Source organism: Passer domesticus, chromosome 5 (assembly GCF_036417665.1).
Source record: "Passer domesticus isolate bPasDom1 chromosome 5, bPasDom1.hap1, whole genome shotgun sequence".
Classification (NCBI taxonomy): Eukaryota; Metazoa; Chordata; class Aves; order Passeriformes; family Passeridae; genus Passer; species Passer domesticus.
The window spans coordinates 32,645,878-32,671,771 of record NC_087478.1 but is presented as its reverse complement, the minus strand read 5'-3'; the positions used below and the strand labels follow the sequence as shown (position 1 = coordinate 32,671,771).

Below are 25,894 nucleotides of genomic sequence, written 5' to 3'. Positions count from 1 at the left end.
TCACCACCTGTACCAATAATTTGTCAGCTTCTAACACCAATATACCTTTTCTTATAAGTAGTCTCTGTGTCCCCTCCTGAAACAAAAGAGATGCTTCAGGGAGCAGCACATGATTGATTTCTGAGGGTTTCCCCGTTTGAGGAGTCCTGCAGAGCCTGATATACACCGAAAATCAGGTTTTTGACAAACAGAGAAACTAATGTCATGCTGCCTCTGCATCACATCCTTCACCTTGAATCCCCATTCCACAGGTCTAAGTCTTTGTTAAGCAGATATCCTGCAATGCTTTGCTGGATAGCACAGGGGAAAGCATCCTGGTACACTTCAGCAGATTTCTCACTGTCTGCAGGGAAAAGGCTGCCACCAGTCTCTCCGCTGAGAATCCCACCAGCCAAGCCACATAATGATTTCAGCTTTAATTAGTGGAAGGTGGCAGGTTCCAGAGGCTCAGTTCTGTATTGGCTGGTGCCTCACAGATGCCTTACCATTACTTGTTTGCAAAGTTTCATTAAAACAGCACACTGGTTGCTATTCCTGCCACCAAGTATGCTTCTTGAATAATTTTTACTTCTGATTACATACTAGTTTGTCTCTTATATGTCTGTCCCAAATGTATTAACTGGAAGATTTCTGAGTGGGTTTAGATGTGAATAAACTGCTTTGGTATCAATACTTTTCCCCAGCTTGCCAGAAAATCTTGCACAGAGCTCTTTTCCCAATGGGATGCTCACAGAGTTCTCAAAAAACAGTGCATTTAGTGCATCTTAGCCATCATTCCTCTGCGTCAAGGAGGTTAAGAGCAACTTTTCTGTGTGACTTACAGCTATAGTTGCAGGACTGGTGTCATAGGGAGTGGGCAATGTCTATGTACTTATGTCAACGTTGGGTCAACAGAAGCAATTGTTTGCTTTCTGGGTTTTCGTGGCTTGGAAGTATACAAAAATAAGTAAATAATTTAGGCCTGAATAGGTGAGTGTTTTCTAAGGATCACAGTTTTGTTTGTATCATGTTTTCCTTTTCTTCATTGCTCACAAAAAATGTTCCACTTAAACCCTTGAACAAAACAGCAATACCTCCCCCCCAGCCTTTTTTTATTCTTTTTTTCCCTGGGAAGCTTGAAACCAGAATGTTTTTAAGGGATTACTGATTTCTCATAGATGAAATTTAGTGGAGATGACATGAATAAGCTTGGAGAGTGAAAAATAAGGCATTATTGGTATTGTTCAACTTAACAAATTCAATTGCTTCTTACAGCTTTGCACTGGTGTGCGGGAGGCTTTATCTGTTAGATTGGTGAGTTGTGACGAAATTCTCTTAGGAAAACTTTCAGCCTGTCATTCCCAGCATTTGGTTTCTTGCTGCAGCTCTTATGTTTGTATTCTACCCTTATGTCAATTGCATCCTTTAACATATTTTGTCCAGTTCCTGTGCTTTCCCAAATGCTCCTTCTCCCCTCCCTGCATGGTTTGCTCCCCCCAGTCCCTGGGCACATGTGCATTCCTACTCTTGAGTAAGAGTCCAGTGGACCTCTGAATGTGGACTTAGTAAATACTTTCTCTTCTGTCTTTGCCCTGTTCTATTTTTCTTCTGTACTCTGCTGATGATACAAGAAAGTGCCTGAGTCCAGAAGGGCACTGGCAGCCAACCAGGCACAAGCTCCTGTCTGCTTGCAAAGGCCTTTTGCAGTGACAGGGCTTCTATTTATTATATTTGAGCCAGATGCTGTGACTTTCCTTGATGCTGCACTTAAAGTCCTTTGTGCGATCCTGGCCGAGGGCTTTTGGCAAGTGCAAACCAGAGGCAAAGAGAGTATGAACTGCTGAATGCTATTAAGCAAGGCAGTGGCAGCCCACCAGAAATGCTCCGAATAACAATTCCTGTTGCAGAGAAACTGATGAAAAAATTAACTTGCACAACTCCCTGCCTTGTCCACCTGCTTAATGTCCTGGTGGGGCCATGGTGACGCTGTGCCTCCTTTGGCTGCTGGGTGAGTGGTTTCTCAGCACTGACAAAATGGGAATTGGCAATCAGCTGCTGATACTTGTGTCAGGTTTGCCACAAGCAGCACATTTTACCATTCAGGAGGCGCACCAGACAGCACGGTTAGGTCTCAGGGGTGAGCACAGTGAAAGCAGTAGGGAGAAGATACCGTGTTATGGTTTTGCACAGAATACAATTAATGTGATGCAGGCTAGGCTGTAATTTTAATTATAGTTCTTGCTGCTTATAGATCCATGCATGCCATCCCAGCCCCATTTACCACCTTTTCTACATTCCTGAAGACCTCAGCTGGGCTCTGACCCTGGTTTTGACTTCATCTCTGACTTTTTCCTTACATTTCTGTTGGCATCTTGTCTTGAAAATTCATATGATTCCCCAGGAATGTCTCCAAGTCAAATTGCCAAATGAAACCCTTCAGGCATAACTGGCAAAAACACCAGTGAAGCCAAGTGAGCTAGGGGACCACCTTTGTCAAACCAAGGAAGGCTCAGGGAGCAAGTGTCCATGTGGCAGAAAGAAGGAGGGTGTTAATTCAGCAGGGGAAAAGCCTTTTCTTCAGCTATGTTGATGCTATTTTATGGCATTGCTGGAATTTTTATGCATATTTACAGGAAAGCATATGTTTGCATGTGTACATTTGGTGTCTAAAGCTGTTGTGTTTATACCAGAAAGAAATAGCATCATATTTTCAGTTTATGTTTAGTGAATTATAACTAAACATTTGGAAGTTAGTTGTGACCGGTAAAGATGTAATTTTCCATTTTAGTAAATCTGTAGCATGGTCCCACTTGCTCAGTCTTCTAAAAACTAGATCTCTACCTGTAAGTCACCTTTTCGTGGTTTAAAGCACAAGTTTCTTGGATCAGTTTTGGCTGCAAGTGTTTTTCACTTGGTTCTGGAGGCCATCATTGGTACTTACATCCTTGATATCAGTGAAAGAATGTGGGTGACGTTATTGAAAACATGTTACAGGACTATGTAATTATTAACTGCTTTAGGTATCATCTCATATTATTTTCACTTAATACCTAATCGTTAGGTATTAAGTGAAAATAATACCAACATGATGTTAATAATACCAAGATGACATTGATACCAATATTACACTAATAATATATAAGACAATAATATGTCTCCTATTACTTTATTATTATTTCATGCTGTTAGGTGTATCTCGTCCTTTTATCCCTGTTTCTTGAACTGTTCTTGTTTTCCTTTGTATCATTTCTAAACTCAAAGGGTTATCAGAACTTTATCGTTTTGTGTTTTCAAACTATAAACATCAGAAAGTGTCAAAGATGTGGTCACCTTCTGGCTGGTAGATGGTGGTGTTGGAGCAGGACTGTGCTGGCTCCTTCACTACCTCAAGTGGGCTTGCTGTCTGTGAGACCTGTGAGAAGAGCTGTCCTCTGTTCCTCTGTGAGCAGCAGTTCTGCAGGGAGCCCCACATGAGTAAATGCTCTCATGTTGCCTTGGCTTTATTCCCCTGGGAATTCTGATGAGATTTATAAGGCTGCTTTCCTTCTTCAGTTCATAATTAATAGTGTGAAAAGAAAACAATTCAAAAGCAGGAAAATTTTCATTGTTCAGTGTTTTGTGCTTATCCATTGTACTGATGTTTATGGAGATACTGATGTGTAGGTTGACAGGGCCTGTTCACTGTGCTGGCCAGGGCAGAGGGCTGTGGGTTGTTCAGACCTGGTTGTGGATGGCAGATGCCATGTTTAATGGTGGCTGGTCAGTTCTGTGTTAGGTTAAACAAAGTATTCCTGGACAGGACTGTCAGCCAGGAAAAATAAAATTTTGGTTTGCAGAATCCTTCTGTGCAGCAGAAATGCCTCAAACAGTGGATAACTGATGTGGGTTTGCATGTTCCCTGTCAGAAGACTCTTTTTGTTGGTACACATGCTGTGCTTCACAGTACAGGGCTTTAGCTTGGGCCAGCTTGATGAACTTTCCCACTGGAAGCTGCATGTAAACCTATTTCATGGAAGTTCTGATAGATCTGCATCTTAACTGGTAAGATGACTATTTGACTTCTGAGGATGAACATTCTATCTCCTTTGCATTACAGTTTAATATACTTTTGCAAGTTAGTTTAATAGCTGAAGGCATTTCTGCAGTAGGCCATATGCTCCTGATTTCTTTATTGATGCCTTTTTTGAGGTCAGGAGAATCAAATATGGCTCTTCTCTGTGGTTACTTGTATTTGCAAGTGTATGGTGTCAATCTCTTCTATCCAGTCCTAGTACACAGGATGCTGCTCACATGCTCATTGAAAAACTATCCAAGTAACTCCATCAGCCAATTCCTTCAGTGCAAACCAAATCCAAACATTTAACCTAGTGCAGTATTGTGCCTCTGTACATTGTTTTTTTCTAAATCAATCCTGAATAGCTTGTAATCAAGTATTTTGTCCTGACACCTGGGGCTGTATATGACCTTGCTGGCTGGGGAGCAATCATAATGGCCCCTGGTTCTGAAACCTGGACAGTAATTCTGTTGTTCAGGTCATTGCTTCTTTTGCTTTTGCTTCAGACATATTTCTTTATTCTTAACAGATCCTTAATCTGAAACTTCTATCTCAAAATTCAAGATGCTTTTAATATAATCCTTTTCCTGTTCTTACCCATCAAGAAAGTTGCAAAGTATTCCTTTTTTTAATCTCTTCTTTTTTGGGGGTGTTGTTACATAAGCATCAAGGACAGGATGGATGTGCCCATGTGATAGCATTACCGTTAACAAGATGAAAAACAGCAAATCATGCCTGAAAGCTTGAAATAGTCTGTGGAAGGATGAAAAATTGCAGTATAACTTTGAAATAAATATTTCTTCATATACTATACCCTTTTTTTTGCTGACAAGTTAATTCTTTCTGACAGACTTGGCAAGTGAGCAAGTGTCTCCAAGGCAGACACTGAAGCTGTTTCATAAATTCATGTTACAGTTTCTCTGATATTGTTGCTCTGCTCAAATGGTATTTTTAGCTTTATTCACACCTTGCTTTAACATTTCTGTGAGTGAGGAAATTTTTTTTATCCAGTCCTAACCAAGTCATGAGTTAGTGTTTCTCATTGTTGTTGTTATTTCTTGAAGAAATGGTTGCAGGACCTAGACTCCCTGAAAGGGAGCTCTCTGTCTTCAGGAGTACTTAGCCAAGAACCTTACTCCACAACTTGTACCTCTCACATTGCAATTTTATGATTTTTTTTAAAAAGTTGTAATATTTTCTTTAAAGATGTGTAAAATAGTCAAATTCCTAATAGAAAAAAAATCTCATATATTGACTTGGTTGATATTTATTTAGACTATTTTGTCACACAGTTTTGCTCACAGGATATGGTTTTTAACTGAAAGTTCTAAGATGAAAAAGGTAAGTCCTTCCCTGACCTCTGCTTGTTTTCACTTCTGCCTCGTGCTCTGTGTGGTTAGAGGGGTCTTGTCACGGAAGGCTGTTCACTGGAAAGCTGAAAGCACAGGAAAAATCTCCACAAGGTGAAGGTACAGAATTTTTTTTCCAATGCCAGCAGGTCAGCACTGCATTTCATGTAGGCAGCGTCATCACTGGTCTGCTAGTCCCCAGCGTCCCAGTGTCTCCATCCTCTGCCATCCTCTATAAAGTCCTGTAGCTGATTACCAGGTGAAGTAACAGCTCAACAGAGCATCATTTTCCTCGGATAGCAGGGGCTAGAAGTCTTCTCCTGGCATGCATCAGACATGAAAAACAGGACCAAAATGTAAATAGTTAGGAAGGAAAGAGGTTCATTGATAGAGACTCCAGGTTCAGATTTGTTCTAGGTTTTTGTCATTCAGATCCTGGTCAAAGCCAAATAATTAAAAAACCTTCCAAGTACCTGTCTCAGCAATACCTTGAGCTGGAAAGTTAAGCACTCCTCTGTTTCTCTGAGATATGTCCAAAAATGACAGATGCCTGAAGATTGTTATTGAATAGTCTGTCCTTCACTGAGGAAGCTCTGACAGACCTAGTCTGACAGAGGTCTGTGATTAAAATCCAGTTATTTCCTGGGGCTTGGTCTGGCACACCCTGTGCTCAGCACAGGTCATGGAGCCTGCCCTGTTTGCTCATTGTGATGAGCATTCCTTGTGATGGTGCTTTCTTCATTCGTGTGAATTCCCTCCTGGTTTTACCTGAAGCTGTTCTTACAGAGCAGGAGTTGGGGAAGAAAAGAAAACTAACCTGCTTCAAAGACAGCAGTGAAAATGACTTGAGAGATCTGCATTCGGCAGCCTTGATGGAGCTTTAGGAAGAAAAAAGTCTGCTCAAGAGGATGTGGAAATGGACCCTACTTGCAAAGAGTAGGTTGAATCACACACGTCAGCTGCAGCAGCAATGGAGAAAAATAAGAGAAAATCAATTTAATATTGTCAGTTTCAATGTTCCTTCCAAAATAAGTACAGTCTAATGATAGAGAATGTCTTTTCAAGTGGCAGATGGCCGCATCAAAGCTACAGCTGTGCCATCATTTTGGAATTTCTATAAGGCACACATGAAGAGCAGACAGCTGCCTATAGCGTGGGTGCTAGACCCTCCTAGGAGAGCTTATTTTTAACTTAGATCTGCTCTCTGACTTGGTTCACAGCTTGATGTCCTGGACAGCTCTGCCAGGTCAGCAAAAGAGCAGTGTGGAAGCTGTGTGGGAGAGAGAGGCAGAGCTGGGGCTGCTTGCCCTGACCTTGACACTGGCAGGAGCATGTCAGGAGCCTTGGTTCTGCAGGGGTCGGGAGCTGCTGCCTTGTGCCAAAGAGGGATGGGGTGCTCAGCAGCATCTCCCACTCCCTGGGTTTTTATTAGCATGCCCAACCTTTAACTTGAAAATAAAAGCACAGCTGTCTCTCACTCTGTGTCATGAAAGGGATCAGAAGACTTTGAGCCAGAGATGCAGTTTTCTTGAGCTCCAAGCAGCGTTTCAGAAAAAACAGAAAATAGAAAATTACTATTTCAGAAGCAATGTTCTCTTACTGGTCACACTTGCTGTAATATCTGGATTATTTGCAGAGATATTAGAATTAGGCTATGTAAATTTAATTAGCTCATAAGAAAAGGAAACTTAGTTTGTACTTCTTGTGGATGATCTACCATGAGTCTTCTTGAGGGAAAAAATAAATGCAAAAACAAAGTTAAGATAATAAGGAAAAGAAGAGGCTTTTTCTTGTTAGAAAATTATATGTCAGTACACAGATGTGTGTGTGTCTGTATTTTTAAATATGAGTATTGGGGTTTGGGGAAAATACATACATGAGACATGGTAGAAAGCAGAAATCAGAGGCAGTGGAGAGTACAGGGAGTCAACAACATGATAGAAAGAAAGACAGGAGAGCTGGGGGTGAAAGGGGAGCAGGCAGGAAGAACAGGTGCTGAAGGAGGTTGCTGAAACACCATTTGTCTGAAAGAACCTTTGTCTTCTTTCTTCTGTGGAAGCAAAGTAAGATGTTCATCAGCTTTTCTCCATTTCTCCTGCTGGGATATTTAACCTCTCCACGGGAAAGAAAAGCAGCTATTGAAAATAGGATGGGCAACTACAGGATTAAAACTGATTTTGGAAGAGAAGAAAGATTTTCTAAGGAAATAAGGAAAAGATTTTCCAACACATGAAGTTACTCTTTATGTTTGAGTGTATTTGTAAATAATAGAGTTACATTTAGTGCTTTATTTTTTCTAGCTTCTTGGGTAATTTTTAAGTTTTCCTTGCCTTTGGAATACACCAAATGGCTAGGCATTTATTTTTGATGTTATTCAGGGCCTTACATTATTTTCCATGCAAAAGAATTCGACACGTTCTGGGTTGTTTAAATATACCTTTCAGTGATTTTAAACTTGCAAGTGTTTGAAGTTGTTAGAATAGCACTGCAGAATATAAAAACTGATGGATCGAGATTCTTATGTTTGAGAAATGAGAACAACAAACCCTCTGATGTGTTTCCTACCTCTGCAGTGCAGCGCTTGCCACAAACACTTCTGCCTGGTGACACTTCTGGTTTTACCCTTAGAATGTCTAGTTAGTGGTCTGTGCAGCTTCTTGAAATTTTCTAGTTCTAAGTAATCCACCTAAGTTTCACAGCTCTTATTTTAATCCAAATCCTGTTTTTGTATCTCTCCTGCTCTAGTAACAAGTTTAGCCCAGACATGAGAATCCATAAATTAACAAAGATATATAATTGAAGTGTGTTAAATGCACTGTTCAGAAGAGAAGTGGTATTAACCTAATCCCTCTCATAAGTCTGTGTATCAGAATCCTCTCTAGCACATCTCTTAAATACAGTATTTTATGGGATCAGGTTACACCAATCTTTCCAGCAGCACTTATCTTGAGTATCTTGTTTGCTAAGGAATATATTCTAAAAATTTAGCAAGTCATTGGTATTACCCATTTGCAACAAGCAAACTAATTTGATTAGAATGTAAAAAAAGGAGTTTTTATTTTTGCCAAGTACACAAATTTATAAGTGTATAAAATCTTCAGAAGCTCCCTACCCAATCAAACAGCATTTACATGACAAGAATTATTATTGACAAAGACTGCTTTCTGTGTGCCTTGTTCTGTCAGTAGCTAAATGTCATGTTCAGATAGCACATAAAATGTTGTGACAATTTCTGCTTTTCCCAGAAGAGACACAGTACCATAAAAATCCTACCCCTGGAACTTTGCACCTGCAAACAGTAGGGTGCCCTTGTAAGTTGAAGCAGAAATTTCTTTTCTTGTAGGTAACCATTCGTACTGGAGAGAGCCTCTGTAAAACATCTTGGCACTTTTCTCAGTTTGGCATGTTGGGAATAATGCAATTTTCTGTGAACCCCTGAGAGTTGCATTGTTCTTTTCTACCATTAGTTTAAATTTTTTCTAACAGGGTGCCAGTTGGCTTTGAAGGATAAAGCTTCCAGCAGCAATTGCTGAAAAAGTGCAGAGTATAAAATTATAAATTTTGTTTTTCGAATTTTCCTATTCTTTAGGAGGGTTAATCCTTTTTCATTTTTCTGCCATTAAATTATTACTGAAGTCATGCATACATTGATTATTGCAATTATGAAATCTTTAGCTTGGATGTAGGGAAGTGAGAGAAAAATTACTCACTTCTAGTATATATAGTTTCATCCAAGGGTTTTGAATTTTTATTCCTATTGCACATGCATTTGTTCTTGTTTCCTGGGTAACAGCATGTTTTACAAACTCAGATTTTTACCATGGTAGAAATAAGTAAAGCTAATCTCAGATAAATATGTAGCTATCAAAATCTTACTAAATCTTAATATTCTAAAATCTAAATTTCATATTTCAGTAAAATATCTGTGTGTGCATGCTTTTACATACAGGTATATAGGTTCTGGAAGATAAAAGCATATATACTTGATTAACTTTAAACTGTAGCAGAATTGCTAATTTATTTCGTGTTATACCTACACACTTTCAAGTTTAAAGATCTGTCTTTATTCTCTGTGGGTGATATGTATATATGCATACTTTATGTAGCTGAATCACCAAAAATACTAAGAATGACTCTAAAAGGAAATATGTATATATAGTTATAAAAATAAATGTTTATATGCAGGTCAAGATTTCAGGCTTCTCAGAAAGAAGTGAGCATTCTGTTGTTTTCTGCCTATATGAAAATAAGATTTGTTTTTGCCATCCTGTGAGATGCATCTAAAGAACTTCCTTCACAGAGTTTGGGAACTGTCTGGACTATTCTTTGAGCTATGATATTGAAGGACTTCTACAGCTTTAGTTGGAGGAAGGGTAGTCTTGCCTTTTAAAAGAGTTATGACAAAATAGTCTGCTGGCCAATATTTCATATGTAAAAAACTATAGATCTCGATCATGCAAGCAATATTTATTCTTTTAACCTGATAAAATCAGTCACATGAAGTAATTGCTAATATTGTGGTCTCTCTTGCCACTAGTGGATTAATGTAAGCAGGTCCAGCCAAGCTCTTTCATTTATCAACAGCTTTTTTTATATGTTTGTTATGAACATAATGTCTGCACCTTAAAGAACATTTGTGTTAGTGTAAAGTTTTAATAAAGCATCTTTATTTTGCATTTGCATATTCAAAATTATCTCCCGGCATGAGAGAGGAAATTACAGAATTTTGATTTTGTGATATCTTTAGTTCCTTTGTCAGAAGGTATCAGCTTAAGGTGTAGTTCTCCTCAGTGGACTGCATACATCCTCACTGCTCTCTAAACTCTGGGAGATATGGAAAATAGGGCTGTATGATCATCCTTCCAGTGTAAAATTAGTTTTAGAAAGCTTATAGGTGATCAGCTGAAGGATCTTTGTTCCTGCCTTGAGTATTTTTGGATTATCCAGGTAAATTCCCTATGTGATACAACCAATCTCCCTTTGTCTTTTGTGCTGTAAAGGCCTTGAAAGTTAAAAAGGGCTTTTTAAAGGGATTGTGCACAATGTATTCCTCTCTCACTACAGACTGTCAGCCCAGCACTCAGAGAAGGTTCCAGTTTTGGCTGTCAGCGAAGTGCCTGAGAGCCTCTCTGGGAATTGCAGATAGGATAAGGAAGTATTTGAAAATACTGTTTCATGTGCTGCCTATTATAACATTCTCCTCTATAATTTTTCCCCTTGTTTTCCATGCAGTTTGTTATCTAAGATTAATATCTGGACATTATTGCTATCAAATTTCTAAGTATGCAATATGCAATATTTTTTCACATTTATAACCCATTAGCTAAAATGGATGAAGCACTGTACACACAAAAGGGAGAAAACTCATGTTCTGTCTGAATATTTATTTGTGCCTTTCAGTCTTCAGGACTGCAGGAAAAAATAGCTGGAATGAACCTCTGGAGATTGTATAGTTGGTCTCCTAGCCCAAGGCACTATCTTTGTCATTCCTCACAGACACTGTAGAAGAATTATAAAATTTAGGTAGGAAGGAACTTCTGGAGGTTGTCTGGTCCAGCCTGCTGTTCAAGGCAGGGCCACCTTTGAAGATGGGCCAGGTAGCTTAGGGCCTCTATTCAGCTGAATTTTGAATAACTTTAAGGATGATAAGTCTTCTCTGAGAAACATGCTCTAAAGTTTTATCACTCCTCCATGATTTTTTCCTCCCCTCCATCTAATTAGAGTAATTTGAATTTCACTTTCTGTAACTTATGTCTGTTGTCTTTTGTCCTTCCACTGAGCCTCTGAGAAGAGCCTGTCTCAGTCCTCTCCCGAATCTTGAAAACAGCCCTTGAATTTCCCTTAATCTTTTTACTAAAGGTTAGAAACTAAACAGACTCCAGCCCCTCAGCCGCTCTCTGTACACGGCATGCTGCAGCCCTTCATCACTGCCATGGCCCTCCACTGGGCTGGCTTTGGAATGTCTCTATCCTGGACTGCTCCAGATGAGACACAAGTGCTGAATTGTGCTGAAGGACCACACCACTTTACCTGCTGTCTGTGCTGTTACTGATTCAGCCCAGTCTTCGTTTCCACAAGGCTGCACTGCAGGCTGATGTGCAACGTGCTGTCAGCCAGGACCCCCCAGTCCTTTCCAGTGGAGCTGCTTTTCTTTCCAGCTGGTGCCTGTGCTGCAGGTCTTGGCATTTGCTTTAGTTGAATTTCTTGGGGTTTCTGTCAGATCATCCCACCGCCCTTATCTGCTGAATGTTTTATGTTCCACCTGAATATTCCAGACATCTCTGTAGAAAATGGAAAATAAATTTTATTTCTTTTTCATGGTCTTTGATGCTTCTATGTATTCTGTTTCCACTTCAGTCCTCTCTGCTTCTCTTTTATTTCTTATTCTGATTAAATTTTACAGATCTTTAATCTATGCACAGTTATTTTTTTTTCTAAAAACTCTGACATCTTAAATTTGGACAGAAGCATCCAGTTCAGACCTTACCAGTGTAGGAGAGCAAGAAATATCTGTGTCTGCTATAATGCTACTAAATATATCTCTGTGATTGAGTAGTTTACCATAGTGGGTGTTGTGGAGCTGGGTTTAACTACTGAATGACTGTGGTAACCAGATGCTTTCCAGGGTAATATCTACCTAATCACTTGTTCTTCATCCCAAGGTTATATAGTTGCATATTCCTGCTTATTAGAAAGTCTGGCATTTCTCCTTATTGAAAGACATCTTGTTTTTTTTCAGATGATTATTCAGTCTATTTATTTTCTATTCTAGTCTGCTCATCCAGAGTGCTTGCATTTGGTCTAAGATTGGTGATGTCTTGGGATTTATTTGTGACCTAGATGGATAAAAATGGAAATTGCACATAAAGGATTGCATATGCATAATGTATAGAAAGTAAAATATTGATTTGCAGTGGATCCACATCTTCCAAATGATTTCTTTTCTGGTTGGATTCAGTATAGCTTTCCAGTCAGTTTTGCATTCACCCTGACATAGGCAAACTTTCTTTAAGAGAGTGACATATATTTCATACTTGTGAGAATATTTAGTTAGCACATATGACATCTGTTGTGCTCTGTCTACATGGTTTGCTGTCTTGCTGCTAGTTTGATATTATTTAATCATGAGAGATCCAGGCTGGCTGTTAGGTTTTTTCCCAGGCGTTGTTTGTTGATTTATTGTTTAAGTGTTCTGTCTAATTTTTTAATCTTGGTATTTTCCTGAGTGGAAGTTTAATACATATCATATAAAGATCTTCCTCTCCCACCCTCCATCTGCTTTAAGACTGAAGTTGACCTTTTCTAGTCTTATATCTCCATGAGTTCTCAAAGATGACAACTAGTGGCTTGGAGACTCTAGAATTAGAACAAGCCCAGTTACCACATCTCTAACTGCAATACTGAGGAAAATCTACCTCATGCAAATGTAGTGGAATTACCAGCAGTTGCTGAGATTTTGTCCAGTAGACACATGTGTTACATCAAAGTGCCATGGGCTGTTTAAATAATCACAGATGACTGATCCTTTATTTTAGATTCACTTTGAAACTACTGGAAGAGTCTGATTCATATTGACCATCATTGTGACTGGGAAGAAGAAATTAATTCTCTTTGTGCTTAATGGATGTTGATGTGCCCGTTAAAATAAATACACATGAGTTTGAAAGAAGGTCTTCACGTAGCTCAAATATTGCATTTCTTCACTTGCGGTCAGGCTATTTGTATAATTTAAACATTGTTTGGCATAAATTTTTAAGCAAATGTACACAGACATTGGCATAACCCCGTTTCTAAACAACCCTCTGCAACTCCATGCTGCCAGTTTAATACTGTTTCAAGTAATCTGCCTTTATCTGCTGGCACATTCACTGTTAACTTGCTGAGTGTAAAAAAATCCTCAAAAATGTTTTCATTTGGTGAATAATTGTCAGTCCACGTGTAACTCCTGGAGTTTGTGGTATTGTGATATTTGGCCCTTTGAGCTCAGACTGCCATTGCAGGGGCAAAAGAGTATGGATGAGTGAGAAATGGAAAGATGCTGGTAGGATGAGCCAGTGATTAACCCATATGCATGATTTCATTCTTTCAAGGTGCTGGCACCCTTTGTAATTCTATAAATCACTGTGATCATAGAATAATTTGGGTGGAAAGAGACCTTAAAGGACATCTAGTCCACCCTGCCCTAATCTCTGCCATGGGCAGGAACATTTTCAACTAGATAACATTGCTCAGAGCCCTGTCCGGTGGACCTTTAGTGTTTCTAGGGATGGGGCATCCGGCACCTCTTTGGGCAACCTGTGCCAATGCTTCACCACAAGCATTGTAAAAAACTTCCTCCATATATCTAATCTAATCTAATCTAAATCAACCCTCTTTTAGTTTAAAGCCATTCCCATTGTCCTATTGCAACAGGCTGTGCTGAAAAGTCCCTCTGCATCTTTCTTATGGGCCCCCTTTAATCCTGAAAGGCAGCAGTGAGGTCTTCTTGGAGGTGGTTGGCTCAAAGTCAGCTTGGCTCCAAGTCAGCAGTGCTCTATCCAGAGTGAGAGGGCAGGTCCTACTACCTCAGTCATGAGCTGATGTTTCACAGAAATATGGAATGTTTTTTCACCTTGCATTTTGTAAATGGGCTTGTATTTTGGTTTTCCTGTGGTTTTCTCCTCCCTCTGTTTAGAAATGTGGATTTTTTGTGAATGTTAGCCCACTCTGTGGGTTAGCTTCTCATTGCACAAAGATCGAAAGATTCTGAACTTGATCAGCTGAACAATATTGCCAATAGAGGACTTCAAAATATTGTACATAAAAGCGGGATAATTAAGGAGAAGGATAAATTCAAGAAGTTAGTAGGGAAGGGTCTGATTTTATTTGTGTTTTGTCTTTTGACTTGAAAAATATCTTTAAATTACATTACAGATTGTCTCTTAAATCTTGTCTGCTTTCAACTTGTACTTGAAGTACAAGTAGAAGTTCTCATTTATTTTAGTCCAGCAGCTAGTTTTAAAGCAGCTTACAATATATTAATAGGCACACAATACCTTCAACAATGTAGTTTTCAGAAACAATGCTGCCAACCTAATATTGTGTCACGTTTTCCCTTTCACCTCTTGGAAGTCGCAAGTGGCATCAGAGGGAATGCTGGGAAGGTTGACTGCATTGGCAGATAGAACCCATCTCATCAAATTGAATTTAAGCCCTTGCTTGATGAACTTAATCGTGATTCATAATTTTTTATCTTTCCCTCAAGAGGTATTGAATACACTAGGTAAAATAGAGGACATAAATATTCATAAATCAATCATGTGGTCCCATTAGTATGTACTTGATTTTAACCCAACTGGTTAAACACTATTAAGGAGTATAGACTAGTCTTCCTAAACCCCACAATTAGACTTTTTACAAAATTAGCAACAGAAAATCTTCCATTCCTGTGTTCGTTTTGCAAAAAAATTTAAAAAGGACACTGTAGCAGGCATCAGTTCTGTGTGCAAATACACTGTGTAAAAGGACCGATATATCTTAAAACTAGGTGTGCAAGTTGGATTTTTTCCTCCAACACTTGGAGGCTTTGGTTTTGCAGATACCTGCCAGGTCTTAGCTTTTGGACTCAGGAGTAACAGTTGATGACACCAAGGGTGTGAGCTGCAAAAGACAGGGTCATTCCCCACCTGTACTTTCATGCTGCCATTTCCTTTTGGTTGTCGTAAAGTGACCACTAAAGCTTGAAATCAGAATCTGACAAAACCCCCTCCTTCTAGGTCATAAAATCATTGTATGGTTTGGGTTGGAAGGGACCTTAAAGATTATCTAGTTCCAACCCCCCTCCATGGGCAGGAATTTCATCCCCTAGATAAGATTTCTCAGAGCCTCATCCAAGGCTGAACATTTACATAGGGCATCCACTTCAGACAGTGGAAGTTTTTCCCACTGGCTTCAGTAGATGCCAGTATGCAGAGAAGGTGTTTTTAAAAGTGAGAGTAACCAAAATAAAACAACGTAATGACCAACAGAGAATCTGGTCAAGATATTTTGCATTTTAAGTCCAAAACCAAACCATGTACAATTCAGATAGAAGCTATATCTGTTTCCAGGCGTGGTGGTGTGGAGCTTGATTTTATTCTTTGCAGAGTCTTTCTGATTTCAAAGTAGCTCTGTCCCTGTGGGGAATCAGTTATTGGGATATTTGCTGGTGGGGTGGAGATGGTGGATCTTTCAGAAGGCATTTGATACCAAAACAAAGAACATACTTAGAAGCAAACAAGCAGTACTTCAAATTAACTTTTGTTTGCTTTTTATTTTCTTTTTTCTTTTAAGATGCAAAAAGCTTGTTTTTCAGCTTCCTTGTTTATTTACATTAGTTTACAACTCATTAGAGATCTTAAATCCTTTTCAGAGTTTTGCAATTCTTATTCAGTTAGTCTTCTTATTTAGTAATTAGACTGAAAAAAATGTGACTTGATATATTCAATAAGATTTGAATTGGTAGTGAATCATTATGTCTTGTAACTGAACAGGATTTTTTAAGGTAACTAAATCATTAAAAAAGGTATATAATTTTATATAATTGGTTGTTTGGTATAGTGACTCTGGTGTAGTATATCAAATGCAGTAGGAATATCAGAAAGCAATAGCTATTCCTTAAGAGAACAGCATTGGAATTTTTCCTTTAGTTTTCCCTTTAAAATAAACATCAGAGTAGCTTCGGCCCATGTGAATAATCCTGATGAATTTATGCCTGTGTTCTGTAACATTTCATCATCCTCTCACACAAGGCCATATGTTTTCACTGGCTTCCTAAACAGGAAGCTTTTGGTTTTGACAATATATTAGAAAAATAGCATACAGGTTTACTTTTTATGTTTTGTCAGTAAAAATAATTCTAGGAGTATTGCATGTATAGGAAAAATTAGCTTCTGCATTGTCTCCGTATTTTTAATTTCAAGACTGAGTTTTTCATGGCAGTTCAGACATATGGTTCACTAATGCACTTTTAGTGACTCTTAATGATAATGCAGTTTGTAAAGTTATTGTAAAGTGAAGTTAGAGTAAATGTGACCTAACTTTGCAATTCTGCAAAATGTGTAACAAAGGGACTGGCAAAGTGACTTCATCCATCTGTGGAATATTTCAAGGTCACACCTTTATTGGCTACAAGATTTCTAACTAAAAAGACAGAGGATGACAGTACTTACAGTTTGATAATGTTTGCTTACTAAGCGTGAAATGAAATTTAACAGTGCAGCATGTCTACATTTGTAAATTTATTGTGGTTGTTTAGACTTCTTGGAAAATGAAATGTCAAGTTATCACTCTTGGCTTCCAGGATGTGATCTTCAGGCCCAGCAGGAAAGTTCACTTTGTAAACTTTTCTTCTTCAAGTAAGTGTGACAATAATTTTTTAAAATTTATTTCTTAAGCAAAACAAAACTCATGGCATGACTGCATCTGAAGTTAGGATGTGCCAATACCAGCACAGCTGGGAGCATCTGATACAGCAGCTGCTCCTTGTCATTGTCCTTGATACCACCAGGTATCATGTTCAGCTCAGGGGACAGTGAGTGAGGTTAAGCTCTTAAAAGATTTTGAGACTGACATATCTCAAAAGTACAAAAATTGTGTCATCTACACCTGAATAAGTAGTGCATGAAGCAATTTGCAGGAAAGACAACTCTAAGAATAGAGATTAGGATGGTCCATCCTAAGACATCCTGAGACACCTTTTTTTAAGGGATTAAACTCAGACCTAAGGGGATTTTTATAAGGAGAAAGAAGAATTGCATAATAGTTTATTAAGGAATCCTAGTTGTCAGTCAATACCCTGTGATACTCTGCACAAAATTGTATAAAGCTGGGGAGAATGCATGAGCGTGTCTACAGAATTGCTTTAGTGCTTTGGGGCAAAATGTTAATGGTTGGATAATCCAAATATCAATAATTAACAAGTCAGTTTGTAAAATACACATCCGGTCTGAATTTGCATCTTTTAGGACTATAGATGTATTCTGAGCAGCTAAAAGAGTGAAAAGGTTTCTTGGGATATCTACAATAGTTACAAAATTCTTTGGGATTGTGAAGTTTTAGCTGTGTCAGTTTTGCACACTAACTGATAATGATTTAACTGGTCTGGTGTAAAACTTCTGTAGTATTTTCTTTTATTATTTTGTTAGTGTGGGTGAAAACTGAGGTCTCTCAGTATCTTGGACTCTTGAATCTTGAGGTGATTAGTTACATGCTCTGGCACTTCATGTATGTGTTAGGAAATAAGGAATTTGCTCTTTGAGCAGTATATTCATTTTATGTGACTTTATTAACAAAAAGGAATGCTATGTATTCTTGATATGCACGTTTTTAGTCAAGTGACCAAACACATCATATGGTACAAAAACTCCAGGAGCTGTGAATTCTCACATTATAACCTGCATATCAAGAGAGAAGCAATGCCTGGAGGTATGGATCTTACTGAAGAGCACGGGGCCGAGTGTGAGGATGAAAATGATTGTTAATAAGTGTTGTAAAGTGGATGTGTTAGGGATGACTTCTTGAGAACAGCTTGAAAAGCATTTATATTTATTCCTGGATGAGGAGTGCCACAGAAAAGGAATGAAGCAAATCCTGGTGTACAAAGTAGTTCTAAAGAGAAGTTTGAAAAATCAGACTTACTTTGTTTCTTCTGAGTGTCACAGAATGTAAATTCCAAGTAACCTTTCATTTGGGAACTATCAGCTTTCAAATAGAAGAAACATCAACTATTCTGTTTCCGAAATGTATGCTGAGGTCAAGGATCTCATAGTCTTTACAAGTAAAATCAGAATTATTTGTTACAGCCTTTATTATTACCCTGTAAAGAGTGCAACATTGAACAAGTCATTATATTTAGTCTCACGATTTTATATGGCAAAGTTGTTATTGTAAGAGTGAATTTACAGCAGAAAATGTCAAACTGTATAGCAGAAGTAAATGAGATTCAGAAGCTCGGGATGTGGTGCTTTTTTTTTTCCCTTTGGTTTGCCTCTTAACATTCAAACACAGGAATGCTTTTCTCATGGAGGACAGAGCAGACAATTTTGAAGTCTATGCATTTGCTTTGTCTGTATTTCCTTTGTTAACATCTTGGAAGCAGCATTAAGCAGATTTTCTCTATTTTTGTCTTCTTTTAATTTCTCCTTTTTCTGTTCCTTTGGATGGGAAAAGGAAGACTTGAACTAGGAAAGAAATTTCAAACTGAACCTGTTCTGTGCCCTTGGAATAGGGACAGAAGGGAAGTGAAACCTCATACATAAAGAGGTGTCAGCAGCTCTCATTTCCCAAACTGCTGTTTGGAGTGAGAGAGATGAAGTACCACACTAATGTTCAATGGGCCTTGCTACTGAGAGCTGCTGGATGGAAACCTCCATCCTTCAGTGCTGTGGGCATGTACTTGGGCCTCATTACTGTGAGGTTACATGTGAAACTGTCCTTTTTGCCTTTCAAGTATTTTTACTGTTCTTTTTGCTTTGTATGCTGTGCGGTTTCAGACTGTGTAAAGACAACGGGAATTACTTAAAACTGGTTGTGGAGGGTGTTGAGAGAGAAGGAGAAGGGTTAATCTATCTGAGCAACTGGATTCTTCATTGCCATGATGTTGGCCTGTGCCTCTAGGGCAGTGGAGCCCAGATGGATGGTTTAATTTGCATATATATTTACATAGTCTTTTATTGTAAATTCATGTGATCATAATGAGGATTTCTCTGTAGTAGTCTTTTCTTGACAGTTAAGCAGAATTTTCTTCTTGTCAGAGCTCACCTGCAATAAAATCTTTCTATTTATCTACTATATCTTGACCCTGATAAAACATGGAGCTCAGGATACAGCTCAACTTCTTTATGCCTGCGGGTTTTTTCCCAGTGCTGCTTCTCCATTACTTCAATTTCATAGTTACCTCCAGATTTTTTGTATTTTTCCCTTCAGATTTCTTTCCTGTTGCCCATCTTTTATTACTTCTAACTGCTCTTGCAGATTATTAAACAAATTACAGAAGTTTCTCGTTGCAATAATTGGTTCATCAGAGAAATGCAAAATATATGACTGGTGGATGTTTTCAATAATGAAACATAACAAGGTTTTTACTGCTGTTTGCAACTAAATATTGGTAATAGAAGAGGGGGAGCACAGCAAAAAGTCTCTTACATGAACTCTTCTGTGCAAAGAGATGTTGAATGGTTTATTCTCTCGTGACTTACCTTAAATTTCACACAACACATTCAAAGAGGTCTTCCAGTGCCAATTAACTGTGAAATCCCACCTTCTGCAACCTTGTTCGATGGCACGCTATAGCTCCTGTGGTCTGCATCCTAAGAAAATATTTTGATGCTTTTGTTTTAACAATTTCATTTAATGTATTAGCTAGGTATTTTTGTTCTGGCCAACTACAATTTCATAAATTAAGAATTAATTCTTTCCAGTGCTCTATGTGCATTTTAATTATTGTTAGAGTTGAAATGTGCAGTTGTTGAAGAATCAAAAATTAGGGAAATATAATGTTGTTTTACTCAGGAGGATGAAAACCACATCTATAGTCTAAACCACTTCTTCATATGTATTTCATAGTTGATTTGAGATATCCTTTGTGCATAAAACAGACACATGATGCAAAATCTTGGTAGTGTTCCCTCCAGCCATTTGCTGCGTTTCGTTAGAAAGATGAAAACACCTTTAACTCAGACTTTCCAAAGAACTGTGTTCTAGTTTTACTGTTTTAAAATTTCAGTCTTCTGCTTTAACCCTGAAGGGATTTTACATATGGTTGGAATAGTTCTCTGCTTAGCTTTTCTTGAAGAATGATTATTGGTGTCACAAAATATTAAGGAAATCCAAACTTTTTTTGTACTTAATTTTACCTGAGCAGTATTTCCTTGGTGGCGGTAAAATTAGCATTTGTTAATGCATATTTGTATATTCTAATTAGCCACTTACTTAAAGCCAAATAGGCTAGAAAGACAAGAAAAAAATAGAATGTATGCAAACGGCTTTAGCTGAATTGAAGGGGGGAAAAAAGTGTTTTTTCCCCTGAAGCATACATTTTGCATGAAATTCAACTTGACAAGTGACCCTTTCAAAACAGCTCCACAAAGATTTCTCGGCATTCTCCATATATGAGAGGCAGCATTCTTGTATTGTACAGATGAGCAGTCCCCCAGTTCCCTCTAAATGAAAGTAGCCTCTTCCTCTGTCCTTTGTGCTCTATTTTACCCTCATCCCTGTGTTGGCATTCACATTTATGAGCACACTTTTATGTGAGAAAATGTTGCAAAAAAGCAAAATCACTGGGGATGTTAATACAAAATAACATACATGATCAAATACAATAAAGAACTCAAGTTCTTTATTTTACTTATTTCAAAGTATTGAAAATGTGTGTGTGTTCACTTGCAAAAAAAAAGGAAAAAAGAGGAAAAAGAAAAATATTTGGCAGTTAATTTAATTTACAGCTACATGACGCAAAAGCTGAACTCCAGCTCTCACGTCTTGCATTAATTTAGATGCAGAGGACAAAAATGGTCTATGATTCTGTGTGAGCAATTAATAACAAGAATGTATGACTTGTGAAACTGAATGTAATGCATTAAAATCAGAGCAAACTGATAATTTAACAGTGTATAACAAGTATCAGATCTTAAAAATAGCAGTATGGATCAGCAGTATTTTATCACCATCCAGTTCTCCTGCAGCAACAATCTAGAGATAGTGCACTAGGTTATCCTGCCTGCATATAAACTGTCAAATGGGAGAGATATGCAGTGCAATATTTAGTATGTCCCATGCCTTCATATGGGATGCTCTTTTCAGACTTCTTTAGGAAGAGAACAAAAGTTGTGTTCAGAATCTGGCTTGACTGAGGGGTTTTGGGTGGGGCAGTGCTACCTCAGGGGGCGGTGGGCTGCTGCTCGGTGCTCCTCACACACGGTACTGGCTTTGAACACAGCACTGTTTCTGTGTATATGGGTCATATGTTCTTAAAGAGTGAAATAGATTGTTGAGTACAGGCATTTTATAATTTTAAAATTGATAAGCTCACATTTTGCACCAAGATATTTGGGGCAAAGAGTGGAAAATTGCAGCCTTGGCATGAGCAATTGTCGTGTGTGAACAAACATCACTTGAAAAACTAGAAAGTCGGACAAGATGATACTGTAAGATAAATAAGGGGAATAGTTCCTTTGTTAGTTATTGCTGGTCTTCAAAAACAATGACAGCAGGTTATCAAAGACATGCCTCAGTTGAAGGAGAACCAGAGAAGAAATGATCATTTCTTCCCTTTGAGGTTTGCTGGACCTTTATGCATAGGGGTTTGAGGGAGGTGGGAGAAAACCTGTTTCCTTTATTCAGCCAGCCTCCAAGAGCTGTTTATATTAATCTTAATTTTTGTATTGTCCATGTATAATTCTGTGGGGTTTTTCCACAAGAGTAACCTGAAGCAGGTAGCTCTCTGCGAGTGCCATCGTGTGCTCTCTTACATAGTTGCTCCCAATGAGGAGCATTGCTTCCCCCAGCAGATGACTTACAGGGGCTGCCCAGAGAAGCAGAGGGACATACAAGAGGGTAGGAGGGTTCATCAGTCTAAACTATTCTTCTTTTAAACACTGAAACAGTCTGATTAACAGGGTGCAAAATACTGCCCCATCTGTTATTTGGTGCCCATTCAATTCTGTATTTATGATGCAATGCATTAGAGAGTCTTGCTTCATATACAGGCTCCAGTTTCAAAGCATCATGTTTGCAAGTCCACTCAAATGAAAATACTTGTTAAATATTTACTACCATAGTGGCTTATCCTTGGATAGCAAGACATTTTTCCTGCTGCTTTTCCCAATTACTGGGAAGTATGTCACTTGTGAAAGTTTACCTTGATAACTGTATAGCTAATTTTGTGCAAATAAAATGTTAAATGCAGATATTTTACAAGATGAGAAACCTAATCTTTGCTCTGGGTAGGGTATAAAGACAAGTTAAAGCTTAAATGCTGACATCTGTCTTCTAGAAAATTATCTGTGGCTGCAAAAGCATTTATGCTTCAGCTCAACTTTTCAAAAAGGACTGTCTTATTTATGTATGTTTTATTATTGCTATGATGTCTTCTCCAGTAAGTCACTGACATGAGAGTGATCCAGTTTGATGGAGCTTCTCCTTAACTTAAACAAATTAATTATTAGAATGGAGTATGCAAATATTATCTAATCAGTGCCACTTGGCAACATTTTTGTTATGCCAGTCATGCTGGAGACTGCACAACAATCCTTGCTTCTTCTAAGAAGTCCCCTTGGAAATGGTAATAGAATGCTTGCTTTGATTGGAGTAGGCAGAAAGGATGAGCCAAAGAGCTTCAGACATATTTACATTGCAGCTTTCTGTTGTGGCATTAAAACACCAGAAAATTGATTCTCCAAATTCTAGTTCAGAGACAGCTTCAGAATATAAACCAACATCTAATTTTATGCCCTCTGGGCATAATTATCTATTCTCTTTGTCATTAAGGATGAAACTCATTGTCATCTCTGATGTTTTGCATTTTAAAAATTTGAAAGCCAGTGTTTGTTTCTTTCTCTGCTTGTCCTGTACAATCAATATACCATTCTGAAACTACCGTATGCCTCTATTAGTTTCTGCTTTTTTATTTCTTTTCAAGCAGAAGGTTGCAAAAACCATGTTCACGTTCACTGAGAAATGAGTTCTTCTCCACAAGAAGCTGCAGAAGGGTGAATCCTGAGCAATGGGGGAAGCAGTAGTTAAGCTGTTTATTTGGGCTTTTTTTTTTTCAACTACTGTGTTTATGAAACTGAGTTCTCTGTGTATACCTTTGAAAGTAGGACTATGATTAAATATTTACAGGTGTGGCATGAGGAGTAGCTAATGAATGTCTCCAGCATTTTCAGCAAACAGTAGCAGTGGTATGTAATGCATATGAAACAAAAGTGTTGTTGAGAAATCTTGCTAGTATAGTAAAGCTTTTAATACTCTGACTCGTATTAATATATAACAACAATATCCTTAGTTAAGGTATTTCCTTCTCTTTAAATTGCCCCAAATACCACAGTATTTTAAGTCAGAGAAAATCCAATCAAAAGCTTAGGTTGCTCTACGTTTTTTAAAAAATATGTAAAAATTCTGAATTATATGTGTCTGCTGTTGCATTCATGTAAAAGGAAATGGCTGTATGATTTATGCTGGCAGGATTGTCTGCATCTTTAGCGTAGGAGATGGAGCCTGGTCTGTGTGGAGAGTAGTAGGTGGCGGGATAGAGTGAAGTGCAGCAGAGCTTGAACCCCCTCTGCTTATCTGAGGAGAGCTCGTGCTGCCCCAACCCCTTCATGCTTTACACACAGCATGGGAGCTATTACCATGAGCACTGGCCAGTAGTACCATTTGGTGCATTATTTTCTGCTTTGCTATAGCAGCCATGTAGCTGTGTGATGCACCTCATGAGCATGAGAGAGGGGGAGGTCCATTGCACAAGGTAATAATGTACTTCCCAAAGCTCAAAATTTTCCCAGACTTACATTGGTTCTCTTTAGACAGTGGTCAGGCATTTGATGTCCTGCACCTGCTGCTTTTGCTGCTACTTCAGATAATTTTGTTGCTCCCTTATCTGCTGTATTTGTTTGTTATGAAAAGGCCTGAAGTCTCCCTGGGGTGTGCTGAGGATGAGGGAAACTGCTTCTGCTGCAGCACGTTGAGAAACAGAGGCACTGGAAAATGTTGTATTTACTTAGTAAAAGCCAAGTGTGTCTGCTTATTCCAGTTTTCAGCTTCCATTTAGAAGACAGTTTAAAAGCCAGAAAGTTTTACATTTTCTCCTTTTTAAAAAGCTTCGTAATTTTTAATTAAACTTAATAATTTAACTTTATGGGGCAGTGATGGCTGCAAGACTTCTGTCTTGAATGGTTCTGACACCTACAAATACTTTTTTCTCATCTGTCAGGGAGAGTCCTCAACAGGGACAACAAATCAACACTTCCTTCTCTGAAAAGAGAGAGTCCTGCCTCTGCTGTAGGCTACATCTTTGGTTTTCATGTTTTGTGACAGTAATGTTTTTGCTGCTCGGTGGCAGAGTGCAGAAGAGATGCAAGTTGAAACCTTCAAAACTTACAGTGATCCCTTCCTAAAGTCCATAGGTGAAGTTTTATTGGCTTTAAAATTTTGCTAATATGCCTGTAATACTCCTCTAAGGTCTTTACCATTTGAAAGTTGAAAGCTGTGTGATAAAAACAGACTTGTAATGAAACACAACCTCCTTATAGAAGTCTCACTAAAAATAGTTCTGGTGGTGCCCTGGGGGTGTTCATCAGCTAGCGACAGCGACTGCATTTTCACAGCGGGCAAGCAGGGCTGGTGAGGTCAAGGAGGATGAGTCTGTATTCCTGTGGGGAGCTTGGCAGGAGCATCCAGGTATTTTTGAGCTTTTATGGATAAAATGAGTGTGGGTTTGTGACAATATTGTTTTAAAATACGTGGAAAGATGGAACAAGCCCAGAAGAATTCCAGTTCTATCTTTGTGTGTGTGTGTGTTTTAGGATCCTCAGGTATCAGGTCTAGCTGACCTCTGCTTATAACTTTTATGTTTCAAAACTAGAAAATTCCAGCTTAATACTGATTAATCTCTGCATATTTCTTTTGAAACAGAATTGCTAAGTTACAATCCTGGTTTTTGCTTTACTTTTTCTTTTCTTCTTTTGAAAACGTTGCCCTGATTTACTCTTTGTAGAATGACTCACTGAAATGTCTGCATCACCAGAAACTAATCCCTTCTCTGCATTCTCTTCCTTTTCCAGACGATGAACCTGTAAAATCTGTTTTACAGGAAGACTTTCTGAGTTCCTTATGTTCTTAAGTGCAAAATGGTATCTCTTGGGAGCCTGGATGCAAGTGACCATGTTCAGCACATAGTTTGACTGTGTTGACTGCTTGATCCCTGACTTATGCCAACAGACAGGAGAAGTCCTGCTGGACTAGAGACTTCCCAGGTCTTGCAGGAACATGATTACAATAAAAAGCCACTGATAGATGTCAGCATGATAGGATTCGAGCAGTCACTGCTTTTGTTTTTGTGTGGGAGGGAAACTTCATCAGAAACACGGATGAAATTCCAGCCTTATCTTAGGGAATGCATGTGGGTTTCAGGCACGCAGCAAGAGAAGAAGCCAGCGCCTTTTCAGGCTTTTTACTTCTCTCACCCTGAGCAAAGGATATTCTACCGCACCTTAATTTTAAAGTTTTTTGAACTCTGCTGAGATTTGAAATGAGTATTGTCATAGTGTGCTTGTGTTGTTGCTTCCTTTGTTTGCCTATTGCCATATACCCTGGCCAGCTCTGTAGGAGACCTGTCTGGAGTGCCTTTTAATGTTTAGATCTAGCAGTGATTAGAATACACTAATGCCCAGTGGGTATATGTGTCATTTTTTAACAGCTGCCGAGCTTTCTCCCTGCTGCTCCAATTAACACATTCGGCGCACACTTGCCGGTGAGTGGGCTGTGTGTATGG

General features: G+C 38.6%; 1 protein-coding gene across 5 annotated transcripts in view; it reads left to right on the top strand.

Moving 5' to 3' along the window:
* Positions 1 to 25,894, top strand: part of GRIP1 (glutamate receptor interacting protein 1) — a 304,055-nt gene that overhangs the window by 67,855 nt on the left and 210,306 nt on the right. For 2 of the 5 annotated variants that reach the window (XM_064419436.1, XM_064419421.1), the window contains exon 1: positions 24,745 to 24,801. The exons of the other annotated variants lie outside the window; for them this stretch is intronic. In XM_064419436.1, the coding sequence (XP_064275506.1) occupies positions 24,760 to 24,801 (42 nt within the window). In that variant the 5' untranslated portion in view covers positions 24,745 to 24,759. Of the gene's footprint in view, positions 1 to 24,744; positions 24,802 to 25,894 lie in introns of those variants that run through there. 5 annotated transcript variants of the gene reach the window in all.